The sequence below is a fragment of the Dasypus novemcinctus genome, chromosome 17 (genome assembly GCF_030445035.2).
Source record: "Dasypus novemcinctus isolate mDasNov1 chromosome 17, mDasNov1.1.hap2, whole genome shotgun sequence".
NCBI lineage: Eukaryota > Metazoa > Chordata > Mammalia > Cingulata > Dasypodidae > Dasypus > Dasypus novemcinctus.
In genome coordinates, this window is record NC_080689.1 from 67,052,310 (window position 1) to 67,075,099 (window position 22,790).

Sequence of the window (22,790 nt, forward strand, 5' to 3'; positions counted from 1 at the left end):
GGGAAAGAGTGTAAATACTCGTAGTTCAGAATTTGGAAAAATAGTGACCTGTGAGACAGTCCCATGTGCCTTCTGTCATTTCTTCAGTTTAGTTCCATAAATAGTTACTGATGATAATGTGGTATATTACCGTTTGTAGTAGATGGGGGATAGAAAACTTGTTCCTTATCTGCCAGGGGAAACAGGTTTGAGTACGATGTAATTTTAGTCTCAAAGGGCTGTTAGACAAGTACACAAGTAATAACTTTTTTTTTTTTAAGATTTATTTATTTATTTAACCCCTTCCCCCCCCCTCCCCGTTTGTCTGTTCTCTGTGTGTGTTTGCTGCATCTTGTTTCTTTGTCCGCTTCTGTTGTCGTCAGCAGCACAGGAAGTGTGGGCGGCGCCATTCCTGGGCAGGCTGCACTTTCTTTCCCACTGGGCGGCTCTCCTTACGGGCGCACTCCTTGCGCGTGGGGCTCCCTATGGGCACTCCTTGCGCACCTCAGCACTGCGCATGGGCCAGCTCCACATGGGTCAAGGAGGCCCGGGCTTTGAACCGTGGACCCCCCATGTGGTAGACGGACACCCTAACCACTGGGCCAAGTCCGTTTCCATTAATAACTTTTAACATGAGGCAGAATATGCTAAGTGCCTTAGAAGGTGCAAAGTGCCATAGAATTCAGAGGAAGGAGGGGTCCTACCTTGTTTTAAGGGAATGCTAAAAATGGTCTGGAAAAGAGGTGATAATTTAGATAGATCATAAAAGAAAAGTAAGATTTTGAGATAATAAGATGGGACCAAGGTAGAGTTTTCTGTGGAAGAGAGCATTGGGAAGAGACAGCCTGTGTATGTGGACCACTGAGTATGCTGCATATTATGGTTCCTCTTTGGAAACAGTGGTAGATAAGTTTTATTGCAATACCTTGAAGCTATGCTCTGGAGGGTCTTGGATAGACTGGCAAGATGGTTATGATTATTAAATACTATGTACTGTATATGATCATAGTCATATATAAGAAAATCTGAAGAAAGACATTTTAAGGTAGGTTGAGGCAGGGGGATCATTTAATTTAAGAAATTAGTGTATGATAAAATCTAGTAACAATAAGAGCTAGGGTGGTGGTAGTGCATTCAGGAAGGAGGCAATGAATGTGAGAGAGATTTCAGAGGGTAAATATGGGGAATGAGTAAGATAGGAATCAGTGATGACTCAGAGCATTCGTGCCTGGCTTATGGGGGTGGCAGTGATCATCCCATAACCAAAAATAGGGAATCGAGGAGGAGGACTTACTTTGGAAGTAGGGCAAATGGTGTGCTCGGTTCTGAGCATGTAAATCAAAGGTACCAGTTGAGACATCACATTGATGGGGATGGTTAGCAGGCCGTTGGAAATGTGAGGCTAGAACTTGGGAGCAAGGTCAAGGTAGGAAAGAGAACTCTAAGAGACCTTCATAGAGTTGATCTTGCAAGTCTTGGAAGGGGGTAAGAGTAGTGAGCAACAAGAAATTAACAAGCAACTTGGGTAACAGGCTACATAAGGAAGCTTAGAGAGTGTGAGGCAGGAAGTAGAGAGATACAAGAAAAAAGTGAGAGAGTGTAAAGGAACAGAAGCCACAGGAGGAGGAAACATTCTCTGAAGACTCACCCTTGACCTTTTAGCACCTCTATCAGGAAGAATCATTCCTCTAATTGTGGTTTGTTAAGTCCTTGACTTCCAACAGTTGGAAGTATTGGGCAGCATGTACTGTCTGCTCCACAATCGGTTACTTTCCATTGTGTATAGACAGCTTGTGAGGAGCCAAATAAGTCTTTATGGTTTGTTGGAGAGTATGAACCTCTTCAATCTCTTCACAAACTCATGTTAAACCACACTTGTTAAAATGCTGGAAAGGAAGTTCATTACTTCTGAACATCTGGCATTCTCCTTATCACTGCAGACGGCTGTGTGCTTAAGAAGGACATTATGGCCAGTAGTTGAGAGCTGTTGGGATCTCTCTCCCTTCGTGGATCCTGCTTCACTGTAGACTCTTCACTGAGCCTTCTCTATGTTTTTCTCTTCACAGACTCATCCCACACAGACTGCCTTTCTCTCCAGTGTTGACCTACACACTCACTGCTCCTACCAGATGATGTTGCCAGAGTCAATAGCCATCGTTTGCTCCCCCAAGTTCCAGGAGTGAGTACATGGGATCTGGGTCTGAGTAACACAAGGAGGATAGTGGGAAGGTAGAGGAAAAGGTTGCTTCCTCTTAGGAGTTAAAAGGTCCCTTGCCTCTTTTTTCTCTATAAAATATATGTACTGTGATATTAATTAGCTTTTTAAAAGGCTTCTTATTACGCTCCTTATATTGATAAACCAATTACACTTGTTTTTGTTTTTTTTTTTAAAGATTTATTTTTATTTATTTAATTCCCCTCCCCTCCCACAGTTGTCTGTTCTCTGTGTCTGTTTGCTGCGTCTTGTTTCTTTGTCCGCTTCTGTTGTCGTCAGCGGCACGGGAAGTGTGGGCGGTGCCATTCCTCGGCAGGCTGCTCCCTCCTTCACGCTGGGCGGCTCTCCTTATGGGTGCACTCCTTGCGCGTGGGGCTCCCCTACGCGGGGGACACCCCTGTGTGGCACGGCACTCCTTGCGCACATCAGCACTGCGCATGGGCCAGCTCCACGCGGGTCAAGGAGGCCCGGGGCTTGAACCGCGGGCCTCCCATGTGGTAGACAGACGCCCTAACCACTGGCTAAAGTCCGTTTCCCCAATTACACTTGTTAAAGAAGATATCTGTCGTGGTTTGAAGCTGTATGTACCCCCAGAAAAACATGTTCTTTAACTTAATGCATTCCTGTGGATGTGAACCCACTGTAAATAAAACCTTTTTTTTTTTAAACCAATAGTTTGGTTCCTTTTTTTTTTAAGATTTATTTTATTTATTTCTCTCCCCTCCCCCCTCCCCCGCCCCAGTTGTCTGTTCTCTGTGTCCTTTTGCTGTGTGTTCTTCTTTATGTCCGTTTCTGTTGTTGTCAGCAGCACAGGAATCTGTGTTTCTTTTTTTGTTGTTTTTGCGTCATCTTGCTGCATAAGCTCTCCGTGTGTGCAGCACCATTCCTGGGCAGGCTGCACTTTCTTTCGCACTGGGTGGCTCTCCTTATGGGGTGCACTCCTTGCGTGTGGAGCTCCCTTACGTGGGGGACACCCCTGTGTGGCACAGCACTCCTTGCGCACATCAGCACTGCAAGTGGGCCACCTCCACACAGGTCAAGGAGGCCTGGGATTTGAACTATGGTTCAAATGTGGTGGGCGGACGCCCTATCCACTGGGCCAAGTCCACTTCCCAATAAAACTTTTTGATGAGGTTATTTCAATTAGGTGTATCCCACCTCAGTCAGGATGGGTCTTAATCCTATTGTTGGAGACCTTTATAAACAGAATCAAGTTTATTCAGAGAGAGCACCACAGGAAGCAAGAAGCTGAATATCAGTGGAACTCAGAAGTAAAGGGAGACCAGGAAATACTGCCATGTGCCTTGCCATGTGACAAGCAAAGGACCAAGGATCACCAGCAGCCAGCCCCAGAATACCACTGTCTTCGGGAAGAAAGCATTGCCTTGATAATGCCTTGATTTGGACTTTCTCTTAGCCTCAAAACCATAAACAAATAAGTTCCCATTGTTTAACCTGACCCATTTTATGGTTATTTGCTTGAGCAGCCTGGGAAACTAAAACATATTTTGATTCCAAGAGTGAGGTGCTGCTATTGCAAATACCAAAAATGTGGAAACAGCTTTGGAACTGGGTAATGGGTAGAGGCTATAAGAATTGTGAGGTGCTTGATACAAAAAGCCAAAATTGCTTTGGAGAGACTGTTGGTAGAAATATGGATGCTAAAGGTACTTTCGATGAGGCCTTAGACAGAAACAATGAATGTGTTATTAGAAACTGAAGGAAAGGTGATCCTTGTTTTAAAGTGGCAGAGAACTTGTCAAAATTGAGTTCTGATGGTGAAAGGGAGGCAGAGCTTGAAAGTAATGAATCTGGATATTTAGCTAGGAGATTTCCAAGCTATATATGGAAAGTGCAGCCTATTTTCTCCTTGCAGCTTACAGTGAAATGAAAGAGGAAAGGTGTAAGTTGAGAAATGAACTCCTGGGCACAAATAAACCAAAAATTGATAGATTAGATCCTGTGAACAAAATGCAAAGTCAACAAGATTTTTGTAAAATTTATATGAACAGAACCATTGCCAACCTGGATTGAAAGGGCAGCATAGGGGCAAAGTGAAAGAAGAATAATTTCAAGGGCAGAACCATGGAAGCAAAGGTCTGGACCGAAGAGATCGCGGGCCAAGGGAGCGGGCCCACTTGTGTGTGGAAAGGGCGAGTCAGCCCTCGCATGTGGGGAGAGCAGGACTTCCACCCCATTGTTCAGGGAGAGTGCTGCTGCCCCAGTCCTTGGAGAGGGGGCCCTGTGCCCCAGAATTTGTGGAGAGCCTAGCTGCCATCCTGATACTCAGAGAAGGTGGAGCTTTCACCCCAGTGTTTGGGCAGAGCACAGCTGGGCTGCTTTGCAAGTGCTTGGAGGTGGTGGGCTGCCACTCCATCAAGTCCAAGGGTCGAAACCTCCATCTGTACATGACTCTCAGGTCTTGAAATAGAGTTTGCCCTGCTGGGTTTCAGAATTGTTTGGGACCTGTGTTTTCCTTCCAATTTCTCCCTGTTGGAATGGGAGATATTTTATATCTGTCCCCCCATTATATATTGGAAACAGATCATTTATTTTCTAGATTTCACAGGTCCAAGATAGAGGGGAATTGTGCCCCAGGACAGATCATACTCATAACCAATTGTGATGAACATTTCTTTTGGGGTCTAGAAGATAGAGTGTGGTAGTTCAAAGGTGTATGTACCCTCAGGAAAACATGTTCTTAAACTTAATCTATTCCTATGGATGTGAACCTATTTGTAAGAAGGACTTTTTGATGAAGTTACTTCAGTTAAAGTGCGGCCCAACCCTATTACTAGAGTCCTTTATAAATGGAATAAAATTCAGACAGAAAGAGAGAAGTGCATAGGAAGCAAAAAGTTGAGTATCAATGGACCCTGGAAGAGAAGGGAAAAAACATGAGATGCTGCCATGTGCTTTGCCGTGTGATGCCCTAAGGACCAAGGATCACCAGCAGCCAGCCCGAGAATGCCACAGTCTTGGGAAGAAAGCATCATCTTGATGATGCCTTGATTCGGACTTTCTCTTTGCCTCAAAACCATAAGTAAATAAATTCCCATTGTTCAACCCACCCATTGCATGATATTTGCTTGAACCCAGGAAACTAAAACGGAATCCAAGTGTTTACTTACATACAGGCTTTTCTAAGAAAAGTCCACAAACAATTTGAAGTGTTTTATGTGAAGTGGTAGGGATTTCAAGAGACAGGTGTCAGATTAGAGAACTTTAAAATCAAACAATATCTCAGAGAGTTACTTCATTTTCATTCCAAATTCCTATCATTTACTATGAATTCTAGCAAAACAAGTGTGGGGGCAGTGGTGAGTCATTCCCTAACTCTGATTCATTCACCAGAGAAGAGACCTACGAGTCAATATCCTATTGAAACTGCCTCAAATGAGCTCTGCATTGTGGACCAGAACCAGTTTTCTGGTGATGGTGGTGATGGTGGTGGTGGTGGTGGTGGTGTGTGTGTTAGGGATAGGGGGACACCTTTGCTTGACTCTGAGCCTGCGTTTTCTTATTTCAGAACTGGATTCTTTAAACTAACAGACCATGGACTAGAGGAGATTTCTTCCTGTCGCCAGAAAGGATTTCATCCACACAGCAAGGATCCACCTCTGTTCTGTGTATGTATCTATGTGGATGAAATTGGAGCTGTGCTTCAATCAGGGAGGACAATCAGAGCTGCTGAGCTGCATAGTCTTTTGGGCCCACATAGGACTTTAGCCCTTGTCACTTATAAGTCCCAATCTCCATAATAAGGACATACATGGGCTGGAATAGATTTGAGTCTTAGCTCTGTACTTAATGTCAGTGTATCTTTGATCAGACTACTTAACCTCCCCAAATCTTAGTTTTCTCATCTGTAAAATGGGGATAATAATAATAATATCTACCTTATAGAGTTATTGAGAGGATTAAATGAAGTAATATACAGAAAGTACCTAGCACAGTACCTGACTTATTGAATGTTAGTTTCTTTCTTCATCAACGTCAGTTGCCAATCTTGTACTTCAATAAGAGATGTGAATACTAAGAAGAAGAAAAAAACCACTTAAGATAAGCAAAGCTCAGCCATAAAAAGGGAACAAATTACTCATATATGCTACAGTGTGGGTAAACTTTGAAAATACAATCCCAAATGAATGAAGCCAGACACATAAGACTACGTATTGTGTGATTCCCTTTAAATGAAACATCCAGAAAAGGTAAATTGATAGAGACAGAAAGCAGACTAGAGGTTGCCAGGGACTGGGAACAGTGAAGAATGGGGAGTTACTGCTTAATTGGTACAGGGTTTCTTTTTGGGGTAATAAAAATATTTTGGAACTAGATAGAGGTGATGGTTGTACATTGTAAATGTACTAAAAGCCATTGAATTGTATACTTTAAAATGATTAATTTTTTTGTTACATGAATTTTACCTTAAAAAAGATAGAGGATCAATTCATCATACTTGGTTTTAGAAATATGCTTAGATAAGAGGGATTCAGTGACTTTTCTAGGAAGTTGTTTTTTCTGTAAGTTTTATTCCATGAAGGAAAAATTTAAGTTGATTTGCAGTGTAATCAGTACATTTCCTCAGTAATTTCAATGATGTGTTAATACTTTTCAGATCTAATGTGATAGTCTTGCCTTTACTCCATGCTGGCCAGATCACTCATTATTCTTTTTGGGTTTAGAGAAAAATGGACCAATATGGAAAAGGGACTTAGAAGGAACTGGAGATAGTTAGAGGAGAAACCCTAGGGGGGAAATGAAAGCTGACTCTAAGTGTAAAAAGGCACTGAGTGTATTTCATGATTTCAGGTACTAAATCTAAGACCTCATGGAATGACAGTTTTCGGTTCAATATGAGGAAGAAGTTTCTGTTCCAAATAGATTGGGGGAGCAGTTGTAACTTAAGCAGTTGAGCATCTGCCTCCCATATGGGAAGTCCTAGGTTTGTTTCCCGGTACCTCCTGAAAAAAAAAAACAAAAACAAACAAATAAAACAAATGATAAAACCAATTCAGGAAAGCTGACTTGGCTCAGTGGCTGAATGCTGGCTTCCCATATAAAAGGTCCCAGGTTCAGTCCCCAGCCCCTGGTACCTAAAAAAAAAAAAAAAAAAAAAAAAAAAAAAAGGTCAGTCTGTCTTGGGATGTATAAATGTCTAAGGGCCAGTATTTTGAAACAGAGGCTGTTCAGTCAGAAACAAAGTCTGGGACACCAGTGCCCAAGTTGTCAGTTACAAAAACCCCTTTTGCAGGCGGAAAATTAGCATGGCCCACATGGTAATACATGTATTTATTATCTGTTGTTTGATAGAATGATCAATATACTACCATGAATTCAGTAGTTCTTTGAAATAAATATATATTTTACAAATGACTTTAAAATATCCATGTATTTGGGGGAAAAAACAAAACCTCAAAGAAATATGGGCAGACATTGCTTCCATCTATGGTGGAATTACTTATTCCCAGACCCCTAAAATAACTAGGTGACCTCTCAGGATTCTGGCTCTGAGACTGGGATGTACTGGTCCTGAATGAGGATTTTAAATGAGGAGTTTTTAAGAGTGACTTTTTGGAATATTTTAATGGCTTTACCCTTCTTTTTCCCTGCCACAGAGCTGTAACCACGTGACTGTTGTGGACCGAGCAGTAACCATCACAGACCTGCGATGAGATTTTAACTCAGAAAACTTCCCAAGAACTATAAAACCATATCAGTGTACTGTAGCCCTCTAATTTAAAAATTCCAGAAAGCTTTGGAAGCTTTTTTTAGACTGAAGAGAAAGTGGGTATGACCTAGAAGAGAACTGATTTTCTATTTCTAGTTTGAAAAGAAAATGGAATATATTTTCAAGGCAAGTCTGGAAAAAAGCACGATTGCACTAAAGCAGTTTTTCAGCCTTCCTGTAATACAAATCTAAAAATCCCAAGAAATATCGAAAGAACAGCATAATGAACACCCATCTACCCTTCAATTGTTAACATTTTTTTCTCTCAGTTTTCCTTCTTATTTCTCTGCCAACTTGTTTATTGTTTACCTTCGGACTAAATAAGGGCATCTATGCAGAAATTTGGAAGCCATGAAGAAAATCTTTTGGATTTTCCTGTGGTTTATGGTAAGGGGTATTGGCAGCTCTCTACATCTCACCAGATAGTGAGTGAGGCTTACAAACCCTGAAGAATTATTTTGTCACTAATTATTGTTATTTAACAAATATTTCAGGATATTTTTCCCTGCAATAAAAGAAAAACTAATTTTTTTGTGCTCTAGAATAATCAGTTGGATCAAGCATCGCATAAACAGGTCAAGTAAAATGTCTGGTTGCTTTGGGAAAGGCGAGGGGAGAATGGGGAATTTGAGATGAACTGACATTGAAGGTGTGTCCCAGTTCACTGTTAATTATTCAATGTTTTTCCCTGCCTGTTGCCATCTTCCAGGGTGTGAAGTCATCCCTCCTCCCTTGGTGCTGTCTCAAGTGGGTCATCCCATTCACTTCCTCCTCATGCCCTAAAAGCTTTCAGCTTAGGATAATGCAGCCTTTATTTGGAGTGCCAGACTACGCTCCAAATAAATGATTACATTCCCAAGCCACCCTGCTCCATTTTATTTGGTTGACTTTTCTGACTTAGGCAATACTTTCAAATGTGTTTGAAGCTCCAGTCGCTATTTTATTTTTCTTTCTGAGCTGAGCCTAGTATTCAGAGGTGGCATAAAAATAATGGTGGTGTTTTTGACAGTTCAGGCAAGAACCGGAGAGTAAAGGCCTTGGATAGGAGAATAATGAAGGTTTCTTCTTATATCAAAATTCTGTGGAGAAAAAAATTGACTGCATAAAGTTTGGCTTCATTTTTAAATTTTGTATCCTGAATCTCTTCGGTCTTTTTTTTTTTTTTTAAGATTTATTTTATTTATTTCTCTCCTCTTCTCCCTGTACTCTGTTGTCTGCTCTCTTGTGTCCATTCACTGGGTGCTCTTCTGCGTTATTGCATTCTTGGCGGCACTGGAAATCTTTGTCTCTTTTTGTTGCATCATCTTGCTGCGTCAGCTCTCCATGTATGTGATGTCACTCCTGGGCAAGCTGCACTTTTTGCGAGGGGCGGCTTTCCTTGCAGGGCACACTCCTTGCACGTGGGGCTCCCCTACGTGGGGGACACCCCTATGTGGCACAGCACTCCTTGCGCACGGCAGCACTGCACGTGGGCTAGCACACCACACGGGTCAGGAGGCCCTGGGTTTGAACCCTGGACCCCCCATATGGTAGGCAGACGCTCTATCAGTTAGCCACATCTGCTTCCCTCTATTTGGTCTTTATTGCTTATATTAGTGGTCCTTGAACTCCCTCACCCTACCCTCCAAAGAACCAAGTCTGTATTATTTTCCTTCTCTTGGGTTCTTCACTCCCAAGATACCAGAAATTCTTTCTTTTGCAGTTTTTTTAATAGATCACATGTGGACACAGGGGAAGAGTGCCTCCCCAGTCACACCCCCATCCTTTCCTTGCTGTGGCCCTAGAGGCAGCCTGGACCATGCCAGCTGGTCTTAAACAGTCCTGAAATTGCTCAGTCATGTACTTTGCAGAAAATTTCATCCCCTTCTTTCCATTCCTAAGGCTAACACTTAATCCAGTATTTTATTATCTCTTAATTGAACTACTACAAGTCTTTTACTGGATCCCTTTGTTTTCAGTGTTTCTTCATTCGCCTCTTCTACACAGTGTGATCATAAGCGTCTCACATTTCAGCCATCATTGTGTTTCCTTTCTTGCTCAAAAACCTGCAGTAGCTTTCCATCACCTAAAATCTAAATTTAGCCGATATTCAGAACTTTCCATGTAAAGGTCTTACTTCTGGCACATTAAATTCACCTGGGGAACTTTTTAAACAATACTTATGAACCTATACATCTGAGGTCAATCGATTTTTGACAAGGGTGCCAAGACCATTCAATGGGGAAAATGTAGTCTCTTCAACAAATGGTTCTGGGACAACTGGATCTCTCTCTACATGCAGAAGAATAAAGTTGGACCCTTACCTCATACTATTTACAAAAATTAACTGAAAATGGATCAATTACCTAAATATGAGATCCAGAGCTATAAAACATAGGGTAAATCTTCATGCCTTTTGATTTGGCAAATGATTCCTAGATAAGACACAAAATGCACAGTCAACAAAGGAAAAAAAATAAGTAAATTGGATCTCTTCAAATTAAAAAATTTTTGTATATCAAAGGACACTATCAAGAGTGAAAAGACAACCCACAGAATATGGAAAATATTTCCAAATTTATCCAACAAGGGTCTAGTAACCTGAATATATAAAGAACTCCTACACTTCAACAAAAAAAGACAACTTGAATAGTCATTTCTCCACAGAAAATCAACACGGCCAAGAAGCATGTGAAAAGATGCTCAGTATCATTAGTTATTGGGGAAATGCAAATCAAAACCACAATGTCATACCACTTCATACCTACTAGGATGGCCATAATCAAAAGCAAATAAACAGAAAATAAATGATGGAGAAGATACGGAGAAATTGAAACCCTCATACTTGCTGGTGGGACTATAAAATGGCACAACTATTGTGGAAGACAGTTTGGTGGTTCCTCAGTAAGAGAAGCAGAATTAGGTTTTTACCCAACAATGCCACTCTTAGGTGTTTATTCCAAAGAATTGAAAATGGACTCATGTGTTTGTACATCAGTGTTCAAAGCAGCAGCATTCACAGTAGCCAAAAGGTGGAAACAATCTAGATGTCCATCAACAATGGATAAAGAAAATATATACACATACAGTGGATTATTAGCCATAAAAGGAACAAGTACTGATAAATGCTGTGACATGGATGAACCTCCAAAACATTATGCTAAATGAAAGAGGCCAGATATAAAGGTTACATGTTGGGAAGCGGATGTGGCTCAAGTGATAGGGCCTCTGCCTACCATATGGGAGGACCTGGGTTTGATCTCTGGGGCCTCCTGGTGAAAAGAAAAAGCGTGCCTGCGCAGCGATCCAGTGCCACACGGTGAACTGAGTGCCCGCATGAGTGCCTGCACGGCAAGCCAAGTGCCCCTGCAGTGAGCTGGGTGCCCACGTGAGTGCCCATACGCTAAGCCAGTGCCCGTGCAAGTAAATTGTTCAGCAAGATGATGATGTAACAAAGACGAAAGGGAGAGTCAAGATGAAGCACACCCGAGACCAGGAACTGAGGTGGTGCAATTGACAGGGAACCTCTCTCCAAATCAGGTCCCCAGGATGGAATCCCAGTGAGTCTTAGAGGAGAAGACAAAAAGAGAAATAGACACAGAAGATCTCACAGCTAATGGACACAGACAGCAAAAAACAGCAGGGTGGAGGGGAGGGGGAAAATAAAATCTTTTGAAAAAAGGTCACATATTATGTGACTCCATTGATATGAACTATCCAGAATAGTTAAATCTGTAGAGACAGAAAGTAGATGAGTGGTTGCCAAGGACTGGAGAGAGGGGAGAATGGGGAGTGACTAATTGGCTTGGGGTTTCCTTTCAAGGTGATGAAAAAGTTCTGAAACTAGATAGTGGCAATGGTTGCACAACATTGTGAATGTGTTAATATTTACAGCCACAGAACTGTATGCTTTAAAATGGACAAATGGTAAATTTTATGTTTTGTGTATTTTACCACACAAAAGATTGATGTTGCAATGCCAGATACAGGCCATTACATATTTTGTCATAACTTACAAAATTATGCAGGAGAGAGTTTAAATTACAATGTAAACTATAATCCACACTTAGTGGCAATGCTCCAATATGTGTTCATCAATTGTAACAAATGTACCACACTAATGAAGGATATTGTGGGAAATTGTGGGAGAGGTAGAAAGTGGGGCATATAGGAATCCCTTATGTTTTTTAATGTAACATTTATGTAATCTAAGTATCTTTTTTAAAAAATTAAATTAGGAAAAAGAGGAAAAGGAAAATCAATGCTGGTGGGTAGGTTGGAAATGTACTGACATTATAAGTAAGGTACCATGGAAAGATTTGACAATATGTTTTAAAATTCATAAAATATATTTACTCCAAAAAAAAAATAAGGAACAGATGTAGCTCAGTGGTTGAACATCTGCCTCTCATGTAAAAGGTCCTGGGTTCAATCCCCAGTACCTTCTAAAAAAGTAAGCAAAAAACAACTGATAGTTATGCCCTCGCCCTACATGAGTTTAATCAGAATCTCTGGGTGTGGCTTCAGACATTTTTGTTTTGTTTTTGGTTTTGCCTTTAAAGTGAAGACCACTGAGAACAGCTTTACGAAGTGAAGACCTCATGACTCCTACAACTGCTCTATTTCAAAAGGATTTAGAAGATAATTGTAGGTCCAGATCAGTTGTTCCCTGGAAAATAGTTTCCCTGGAAAAAGTCAATTGTTGTGCCTCCCATTCTCTCATATCTTAATGTTTTAATCTCACCTGGCTTTGGAGGTCAGTTTATCCAAGGATCTTCCAAGTTTGTGAGCCCAGAGTGAACTTTATCAAGGCTCTTCTTTTTGTGAGGAGTTTCGCTTGGGGGCACTGAGAAGGCCTGTTCAGATCAATATCATTGGAACATTATCCTCTGGAGGGGCAAAGTAGGAGAATGAAGGAAGTGCCAGATTGAACTTTTAAACACTTTGCTTCTAGGTCCAGCTATTCATTTGCCAGTAAGTCACTTAACTCCCCAAACATCTTTGAAATCTGTAAAATGAGATTTGTCTAATATGTCTACCTTAAATGAGGACAATGAAATCAGTGTACAAGATGCTATAAAGTTTTTTTTTAATTTTTAAAATTTTATTTATTCCCTCCTCCCCCCTTGCTACTTGCCCCAGCTGTCTGCTCTCTGTGTCGGTTCACTGCGCATTCCTCTGTGTCTACTTGTCTTCTTGACTTTTCTTTAGGAGGCACGTGAGACTGATCCCAGGACCTTCCAATGTGGGGGAGAGGCACTCAATTGCTTAAGCCACCTCAGCTCCCATGCCTGCTGCGTCTCTTATTGTCTCTCCTTTGTGTCTCTTTTTGTTGCATCATCTTGCTTCACCAGCTCTCCACGCGGGCCAGCACTCTTGTGTGGGCCAGCATGCCTCATGGGCCACCTCACCACGCGGGCCAGCTTGCCTTCACCGGGAGGCCCTGCAAATCGAACCCTGGACCTCCTGCATGGTAGATGGGAATCCAACTGCTTAAGCCACATCCACTTCCCCCAGCAAAATTCTTAATAAGGAAATACTGTTGTCAGGGAGAAAGGAAGACCCATTCTAGATACTATTACTAGGCAATGTCCTAAAGGATTACCTAGTCAGTGTTCAAGCAGTATAAAGAGTGTGCTACTGAAAAGAAGACAGTTTTCGGGTACAAACTAAGCACTTAGAAACTTAAAGTTAATTTCCAAAAAATGGTTAAACTTAATAAGAGATAAGCAAGGTTGTCTCCTATAAGATAGTGTGTGTGTATACATTTTAAAATAGATTTTCAGTGTAGGTATAGCCAGTTGTGATGGGTAAAAAAAAAATCTCATTCACCCTAGCAACCGAAAATATAAACTACCTTGGAGCAAAATTAATAGGAAATATACAAGACTTGTATGTAGAAAACTACTAAGTTTTACAGGGGAACATGAAGAAGATAATGGAAAAACAGACATGCTCTGATGGGAAGACTTAATGTTTTAAAGATGTGAATTCTTCTCTAACCAACTCATAAATTAAACGCAAATAAACTAAAAAATATCATTTTTAACCTGATTATTCTAAAATTCATCTGGAATAGGTGAAATAACCAGAAAATAAATGGAAGAAGAATTTTGGGGGAAACTTAATTAACAGCTCTTAAAAACCTTTAAGTGAATTTAACATAATGTGGTACTGGCTGAGGACTAGATTAAGAATTGGGGGACTTTATTGTTGTTGAAGAAAGTAAAATTTTAAAAGTTTAAATTGTCTAAGGCCACAGAACTTCAAATGAGTAGTGTCAAACTTCTAAACCTATGTTCTTAATCACATTGCAATACTACTTGCCTTAAAGATCCATAGATAGATGTATTCACAAGAACTATGAAAAATAACTACACCAAAATATTAATATTACTTATCCATAGGTGATGGAATTATGGGATGAGTATTAGTTTTCTTCTATACTTTCTTGATTTTTCCAAATGTTCAGCTGAGAATCTCTTGGGTATTACCTGTGCTGTTCAACAGGGAATCTTTTCTAAAGAGATGGCTTTTATAAATGGACAAAAAGGATAAGAACTTATATTTTCAGAAACCAAAACTCCATTGCCCCTTCATTGTGGGATTCCAGCCAAGATCTTATTCTTGGACAGCATCAGTGAAAGGACTTTGGGAATGCTTGTGGCACAGCAGGAGAGGCATGTCATATATGGAAACCTTCCATGCGGGTGACCTCACTGCTGGAACCTGTTCAACATAAACCTTGCCTGCAAAAGCTAGCAGAGATCTTTGGACAAACCTGGAGGGTGGAGAGCCCAGAAAGCACTGACTTAAGAAGAGAGAATTGCTGGTTTTATGGCCTAAAGAAGTCCTATGTATCCATAAGAGGTCTAGGCTTAGAATTCTCTGATCAGTTTCTAGGAAAGTGTTACTTTTTCCAGTCTACTCTCCTTCAAAAAAAAAAAAAACCCTCACACTGACCGAGGGTTATTTCTCTTTCCTTGGCCCAAGTGAGAACATAACCTGTTACTGGTGTTTGACAAATAGTAATGGATTATTGATGGGTCAATGAGGTGGAATTCCATCTAGACCAAAGAAAGTAAACTATTCTTAGATATTCCTCAGTCATTCCCTATAGTTATCTTCCTCTCTTCACTTTGACTTAAGAGAAACTAATGGCATCACATCAAAGCACAATTCCATCAAAACATGGCCCAGGCCATCTATAGCATTGGCCCCTTTACCATCTTGAACAGTTCATAATACCCCTGTCCACCATGTTTAAATGCCTGAGTTGAGTACTTAGCTCACCAAAGCCTAGTGTTCTACACCCTTCCCTTGACTTAGGAGTTCTAAACTATTTTTAACTGAACCAAGGTAGACAGGATAAGGTCAAATGAACATTTTAGTTCCCAGTCCCAGTGTTTCTCTGTAAATGTAAGTCCTCTGATCATGGCCCTGGGAAATTCAGAATGGTCCAGGAAGAGACCTTAAAATGAGAACAGAATCCTATGTTAGTGAAAACTTTTTTTTTTTAAGATTTATTTTTTATTTATTTATCTCCCCTTCCCGCCCCCCCCCCCAGGTGTCTGCTCTCTGTGTCCATTCACTGTGTGTTCTTCTGTATCCGCTTGTATTCTTGTCAGCGGCACCCAGAATCTGTGTTTCTTTTTGTGGCGTCATCTTGCTGCATCAGCTCTCCGTGTGTGCGGCACCATTTCTGAGCAGGCTGCACTTTTTTTTCACGCTGGGCGGCTCTTTTTAGGGGGCGCACCTCCTTGCTTGTGGGGCTCCCCTACATAGGGCATGCCAGGGCACTCCTTGTGTGCATCAGCACTGCGCATGGGCCAGCTCATCACATGGGTCAGGAAGGTCCAGGATTTGAACTTTGGACCTCCCATGTGGTAGACAGACGCCCTATCAGTTGGGCCAAATCCACTTCCCTGAAAACTCTTTTAATTGCACTTACAGAAAACTCAATTCAAACTGGTCTTCAGGCACAGACAGATTCAGTGTCTAATGTCATAAGGACTCAGATTTTATTCATGTCTTGATTCTTTTTATTTATTTATTTATTTGTTTGTTTGTTTATTTATTTATTTATTTAATTCCCCCCCCCTCCCCTGGTTGTCTGTTCTTGGTGTCTATTTGCTGCGTCTTGTTTCTTTGTCCGCTTCTGTTGTCGTCAGCGGCACGGGAAGTGTGGGCGGCGCCATTCCTGGGCAGGCTGCACTTTCTTTTCACGCTGGGCGGCTTTCCTCATGGGCGCACTCCTTGCGCGTGGGGCTCCCCCATGCGGGGGACACCCTTGCGTGGCACGGCACTCCTTGCGCGCATCAGCACTGCACATGGCCAGCTGCACACGGGTCAAGGAGGCCCGGGGTTTGAACTGCGGACCTCCCATATGGTAGACGGACGCCCTAACCACTGGGCCAAAGTCCGTTTCCCCATGTCTTGATTCTTATATACTCAGTGTTGGTTCAGTTAATTCATTTTTTCCCACTATAATAGTTTTGACAGCTCTAGGCTTATATTCTCTTGTCTTAGTAAATCCAGTAGTGAAAAGAGAATTTCTGTGTCAAACAGTTCCAATAGAAGTCCTGGCATGGAGTCTTGTTGAGTGGTGGCTTTAGTCATGCCTTCATCCTGAGTCATTCACTGTCCAGGGTGATGGGCTGTTCTGATGGCCAGGCCTATACCCCATACGAACAACATTCAATGAGAGTAGGGGAGCATTAATTATCCAAAGAAAAATCATGGTAGCATTAGTAGTAGAAGGGGGAGAGGATGCTGGGCAGAAAAATCAACTCATGTCCACCACTGGAGCCTAAGAGAAAAACGAGGACCTACCATTGCCACCGTGGGCAGTGTGATCCAATATAAATGGGCAACAGGTAGCCATATGGGTGATGATAAAAGCCAGTACTGTTGAACTGTATTTTTTGTTTGTTTGTTTGTAACTCCACTTTTTAGTTCTGACAGGTTCTAAAATGCAAATACATAAAAAATAATGATAAATGTATGGCTTTGGAATACAACGTATAAAGATAATTTGTAACAAGTATAACAAAAAGGTGGAGGTTTGAGGAGTATAGGAACCGAATTTGTGTATACCATTAAAGTTAAGTTGGTGTCAAATCAAATGTGATTGTTATAGATTAAGAATGTTAAAGTTAAGTCCTGTGGTAACCAAAAGAAAATATTTGAAAAAATATATGCAGAAGGAAATAAGAAGGGACTTTTGTACAATGCAAAAAATCAAATAAATATGAAAGTAAGCATTATTGAAAGATTTGAGGGACAAAAAAGTTATAACTTACAAAGACCAAAAAAATAAAATGACAGAAGAAAGTCCTGCATTATAATGTTTAAATGGATTGAACTGTCCAGTCAAAGGATAGAAAGAATGGATAAAAAAGCATGACCCAATGATATATTGCTTACAAAAGATCACCTTAAATTCATACACACCTTAAATTCATACATAGTAAATAAAAGAGCTGGGTAGCTATAATAATGTTAGATAAAATAGACTTTAAAATAAGAAATGAGAAAGGTGATATCACCACTGACCCCACAGAAATAAAGACTATCATAAGAGGATACTTTGAAAAACTATATTCCAACAAAAATGACAATTTAAAGGAAATGGACAAATTCCTAGAAACTCATAAGCAGCCCATACTGACGGAAGAAGAAATTGATGATCTTAACAAACCAATCACAAGCAAAGAGATAGAATCAGTCATTAAAAATCTCCCAACTAAGAAGAGCCCAGGGCCAGACGGCTTCACAGGTGAATTCTACAAAACATTCCGGAAAGAACTAACACCAATCCTGTTGAAACTATTCCAAAAAATTGAAACAGAAGGAACACTGCCTAATTCCTTCTATGATGCCAACATTACCCTAGTACCAAAGCCAAACAAAGACACCACAAGAAAGGAAAATTACAGACCAATTTCTCTAATGAACCTAGATGCAGAAATACTTAACAAAATACTTGCTAATCGTATTCAACAACACATTAAACAAATTATACACCATGACCAAGTGGGATTTATTCCAGGTATGCAAGGATGGTTCAACATAAGAAAATCAATCAACGTAATACACCATATAAACAGATTGAGAGAAAAAAACCACATGATTATATCTATAGATGCAGAAAAGGCATTTGACAAAATACAGCACCCCTTCCTGATAAAAACACTCCAAAAGATCAGAATACAAGGAAACTTTTTGAACATGATAAAGAGTATATATGAAAAACCGAAAGCCAACATTGTTTACAATGGCGAAATCCTGAAATCCTTCCCTCTAAACTCAGGAACAAGACAAGGATGCCCATTGTCTCCGCTTCTATTTAACATTGTCTTGGACAGATAAAGCAGATACAACCCCCAGATATTGGTTCCTTTGAGGGCTAAAGAGACCCATGGGAGTTATGGTCATGGCCGATGGGGTTAACTACCAGGGCAGATGGCCCCTCTTTGGAAATGGTGTTTATGTGTGATGAATCTGGACTCAGATGGGATCTCCCTTCATAAGACTTTCATGCTAATGTGCTGGAGGTGCAGTTAATGTTGGGGTTTAAGATATATTTAGGGGATTTGAATCTCTGGACTGACAATGTGATAGCCAGATCCTGAGCCTCAACAGACTCCAGCACCTACAATCTGATTTATTGGACTTACCACACTCAGCTAAGATGGAGTTGAAGAAGGACAACCACCACACCATGGAGCCTAGAGTGATTACAACTGAAAATGGGAGGATTGCATCCAGCATCCAGGTGGAATCTGAGCCTCCTCTTGACATAGAGGTGCAATGGACACAACCAATCCAATGTCCACATAGAAGAGGTGGCATTGGATTGGGAAAAGTGGACATAATGGACAAAGGGTATGGGGAAAGGCAGGAAGAGATGAGAGGTGGAGGCGTCTTCGGGACATGGAGCTGCCCTGGATGGTGCTTCAGAGGTAATCACCGGACATTGTAAATCCTCACAGGGCCCACTTGATGGAATAGAGGAGAGTATGGGCCATGATGTGAACCAATGTATATGAGGTGCAGAGGTGCCCAAAGATGTACTTACCAAATCCAATGGATGTGTCATGATGATGGGAACGAGTGTTGTTGGGGGGGGGAGAGGGGGGGTGGGGGGGTGGGGTTGAATGGGACCTCACATATATATTTTTAATAAAAAAAAAAAACAAAAAAAACAAAAAACATTGTCTTGGAAGTACTTGCTCGAGCACTGAGACAAGAACCAGATATAAAAGGCATTCAAATTGGAAGGGAAGAAGTCAAAATTTCATTATTTGCAGATGACATGATCCTATATATAGAAAACCCTGAGAGATCTACAACAAAGCTCCTAGAACTCATAAATGAGTTTAGCAAAGTCGCAGGTTATAAGATCAATGCGCAAAAATCAGTAGCATTTCTGTACACCAATAATGAGCAAGATCAGGAGGAAATCAAGAAACAAATACCATTCACAATAGTAAATAAAAAAATCAAATACTTAGGAATAAATTTAACTAAAGAGGTAAAAAACTTATACATCGAGAACTATACAAGATTGTTCAAGGAAATCAAAGAAGACCTAAATAAATGGAAGAATATTCCCTGTTCATGGATAGGAAGACTGAATATTATTAAGATGTCTATCCTACCAAAACTGATCTACACATTCAATGCAATCCCAATAAAAATCAACACAGCCTTCTTTAAGGAACTAGAAAAACTAACTATGAAATTTATTTGGAATAGAAAGAGGCCCCGAATAGCCAAAGACATATTGAAAAAAGAAAAACGAAATAGGAGGAATCACACTTCCTGACTTCAAAACATACTACAAAGCTACAGTAGTGAAAACAGCATGGTACTGGCATAAGGAGAGACACACAGACCAATGGAATCGAATTGAAAGTTCAGATATAGAACCTCATGTATATAGCCATATAATATTCGATAAAGCCACCAAACCCTCTCAACTGGGAGAGAATGGCCTATTCAACAAATGGTGCCTGGAGAACTGGATAGCCATATGTAAAAGAATGAAAGAGGATTACCATCTCACACCTTATACAAAGATCAACTCAAGATGGATCAAAGACCTAAATATAAGAGCCAAGACCATAAAGACCTTAGAAAGCAGTGTAGGGAAACATCTACAGGACCTTGTAATAGGAAATGGCTTCATGAATATCACACCAAAAGCACGAGCAGCAAAAGAACAAATAGATAAATGGGACTACCTCAAAATTAAAGCCTTCTGCACCTCAAAGGAGTTTGTCAAGAAAGTAAAAAGGGAACCCACACAATGGGAGAAAATATTTGGCAACCATATATCTGATAAGAGACTTATAACTTGCATATATAAAGAACTCATATATCTTGAAAACAAAAAGATAAACAACCCATTTAAAAAATGGGAAAAAGACTTAAACAGACACTTCTCCAAAGAAGAAATACAAATGGCTAAAAAGCACATGAAAAAATGCTCCAAATCTCTAGCTATCAGGGAAATGCAAATCAAAACTACAATGAGATACCATCTTACTCCCATAAGATTGGCAGCCATGAAAAAAACAGTAGAATACAAATGCTGGAGAGGATGTGAAGAAAGGGGAACACTCATCCATTGCTGGTGGGAATGCAAAAGGATCCAACCATTCTGGAGGACAGTTTGGCGGTTTCTCAAAAAATTATCCATAGATTTGCCATATGACCCAGCAATACCACTGCTGGGTATATACCCATCAGATCTGAAAACAAGGACACAAACCGATATATGTACACCAATGTTCATAGCAGCATTGTTCACTATCGCCAAAAGTTGGAATCAATCCAAATGTCCATCAACAGATGAGTGGATCAATAAAATGTGGTATATACACACAATGGAATACTACTCAGCTGTAAGAACCAATACACTACAATCGCACGTGATAACATGGATGAACCTTGAGAATCTTATATTGAGTGAAGCAACCCAGGCATTGAAGGACAAATACCAAATGACCTCAATGATATGAAATAAGTTAACTGCCTCAGAGAGCTAGAGTCTGGAAAAGTGGCTTACAGGAAATTGGGGGGTGGAGGAAGGATGTGAGTTAATGTCTGCAGGGGTGGAATCTGTGATGAGCTGGCGGTAAGTATGAGCACAAAGAAGGGACAAAATGGGGGCAAGGGGTTACCTTCGGGTGGGGTTTTCTGGGTTTGAGGGGGGCTGGGGATGGGAAGAGGGGTAATATTGTCCAAGAAATAGGTGGGAGGGAGGGGCAACATACAAATATGGGAGAGTGTCAGAAGTTTGTTGAGAACTAAATGTTGAGTAAAACGTATCAAAGTATAAGTAGGAGGGTTACCTGGTTAGGATGCTCAGGGGGTATGGTCTGATGCATGACGGACTCCGGAGGGAATAGCTGAAGGCTCATTTTGCCAAGGTGGATTCTACCATTGGGTGGGGTGGACCCATATCCTGCGGAAGACTAATGCCGTCGAATAGAGAGAACTGTATCTCTCGTGAGAAAGGACGGCTCCCAGGGTATTAGATTGGCAGGCGTTGTGGGCCCTAAGGGGAGGGGAAAATGGATGTGGAATGGATGGAACAAAGGTAAATAAGGGGGCAAAAGAGGAGTTATGTGAGAGTACAGGAGGATGAATATAAAACAGCTAATATTACACCAAAAACATATAGGGGACGACAGACTAATAATGAAAACCATAAGACAAAACATAGGATAACTAAAAAATTTAGAAAACTGTACAGCCTAGAATATGGACCACATAGTAAGCACAAATGTCACCTTGTTTGAAAACTATAGTGTTGGAATCTGTACATCAGTTTCAGGAAATATGAATAAGTTAAAAGATTATTGCTGTGCAAGGGAAAAGGTTTTATGGTGGATCTGGGGAAATACTGTATATTGTATATATGAATTTCGGTGATCTAAGACTCTTCTGAAGCTGACATTATGTTGGGATTCACTTTACGGGAAGTTTTGGATCACAGAGTGGTTCAACAATGGCAGCGGAGGAATACTGATATGGGATGTTATTGACAGGATATATATGGTTGACAGGGAGTTATACAGGGCATATGCCCAGGGTATATGGTAATGTCTATATATACTCATAGTGGAAACAAAAACAACAGCTGGGGGGTTACTGGGCTCCTGGCCGGGGGGTCACTGTTGTGGGCCCTGGGAGAGCAGCGGCAATCCTCCAGGTGCAACGGCAAGAACCAGGAAGGAAGGAGGGTCCAACAGTGGGCTTGTGATACTAATGGTTACACTTTTGAGCCTATACACCTGCAATAAGAACAAGGCCTAGAGTAGCATTGTGCCTGGGGGTTTCCTCCTGACAGCCTGCATGTTACTCAAATGTAGCCACTCTCACAGCCAAACTCAGCGTGTAGATGCGATGCATTCCCCCCAGCGTGGGACATGACACCCGGGGATGAGCCTCCCTGGCACCGAGGGATCACTACCACATACCAGCTGAAGAAGCAACTAGAAAATGACCTTGAATTAAAGATTCAATGCGGAACAGCAGAATATACCTGTCTACATATAATGACATGACTTCGGGAAGCTGTTTGACCTAATGTAAGGGGGAAATGGAAAGGAGAAATGAGATTATAAGGCTGTGAGTCTCTAAAAAAGAGTCTGGAGGTTGTCAGAAGGAATACCCCTATGTACAACTGAACAGAGTCTAAGAGACAGATAAGGTAGATACAACCCCAGGTATTGGTTCTTTTGAGGGATAAAGAGACCCACGGGTTCTATGGTCATGGCAGAAGGGGTTCACTGCCATGACAGATAGCCCTTCTTTGGAGCTGGTGTTTCTGCGTGATGGAATTGGACTCAGAGGGGATCTCTTTTCACAAGA

At 41.0% G+C, this 22,790-nt stretch overlaps 1 protein-coding gene across 4 annotated transcripts in view; it reads left to right on the top strand.

Moving 5' to 3' along the window:
* Positions 1 to 12,148, top strand: part of STAMBP (STAM binding protein) — a 33,772-nt gene extending 21,624 nt beyond the window's left edge. For all 4 annotated transcript variants that reach the window (XM_004482060.4, XM_004482061.4, XM_004482059.4 and 1 more), the window contains exons 8-10: positions 2,046 to 2,158; positions 5,724 to 5,823; positions 7,813 to 12,148. In XM_004482060.4, the coding sequence (XP_004482117.1) occupies positions 2,046 to 2,158; positions 5,724 to 5,823; positions 7,813 to 7,869 (270 nt within the window). In that variant the 3' untranslated portion in view covers positions 7,870 to 12,148. The remainder of the gene's footprint in view (positions 1 to 2,045; positions 2,159 to 5,723; positions 5,824 to 7,812) is intronic.
* The last annotated feature ends 10,642 nt before the right edge of the window (positions 12,149 to 22,790 follow it).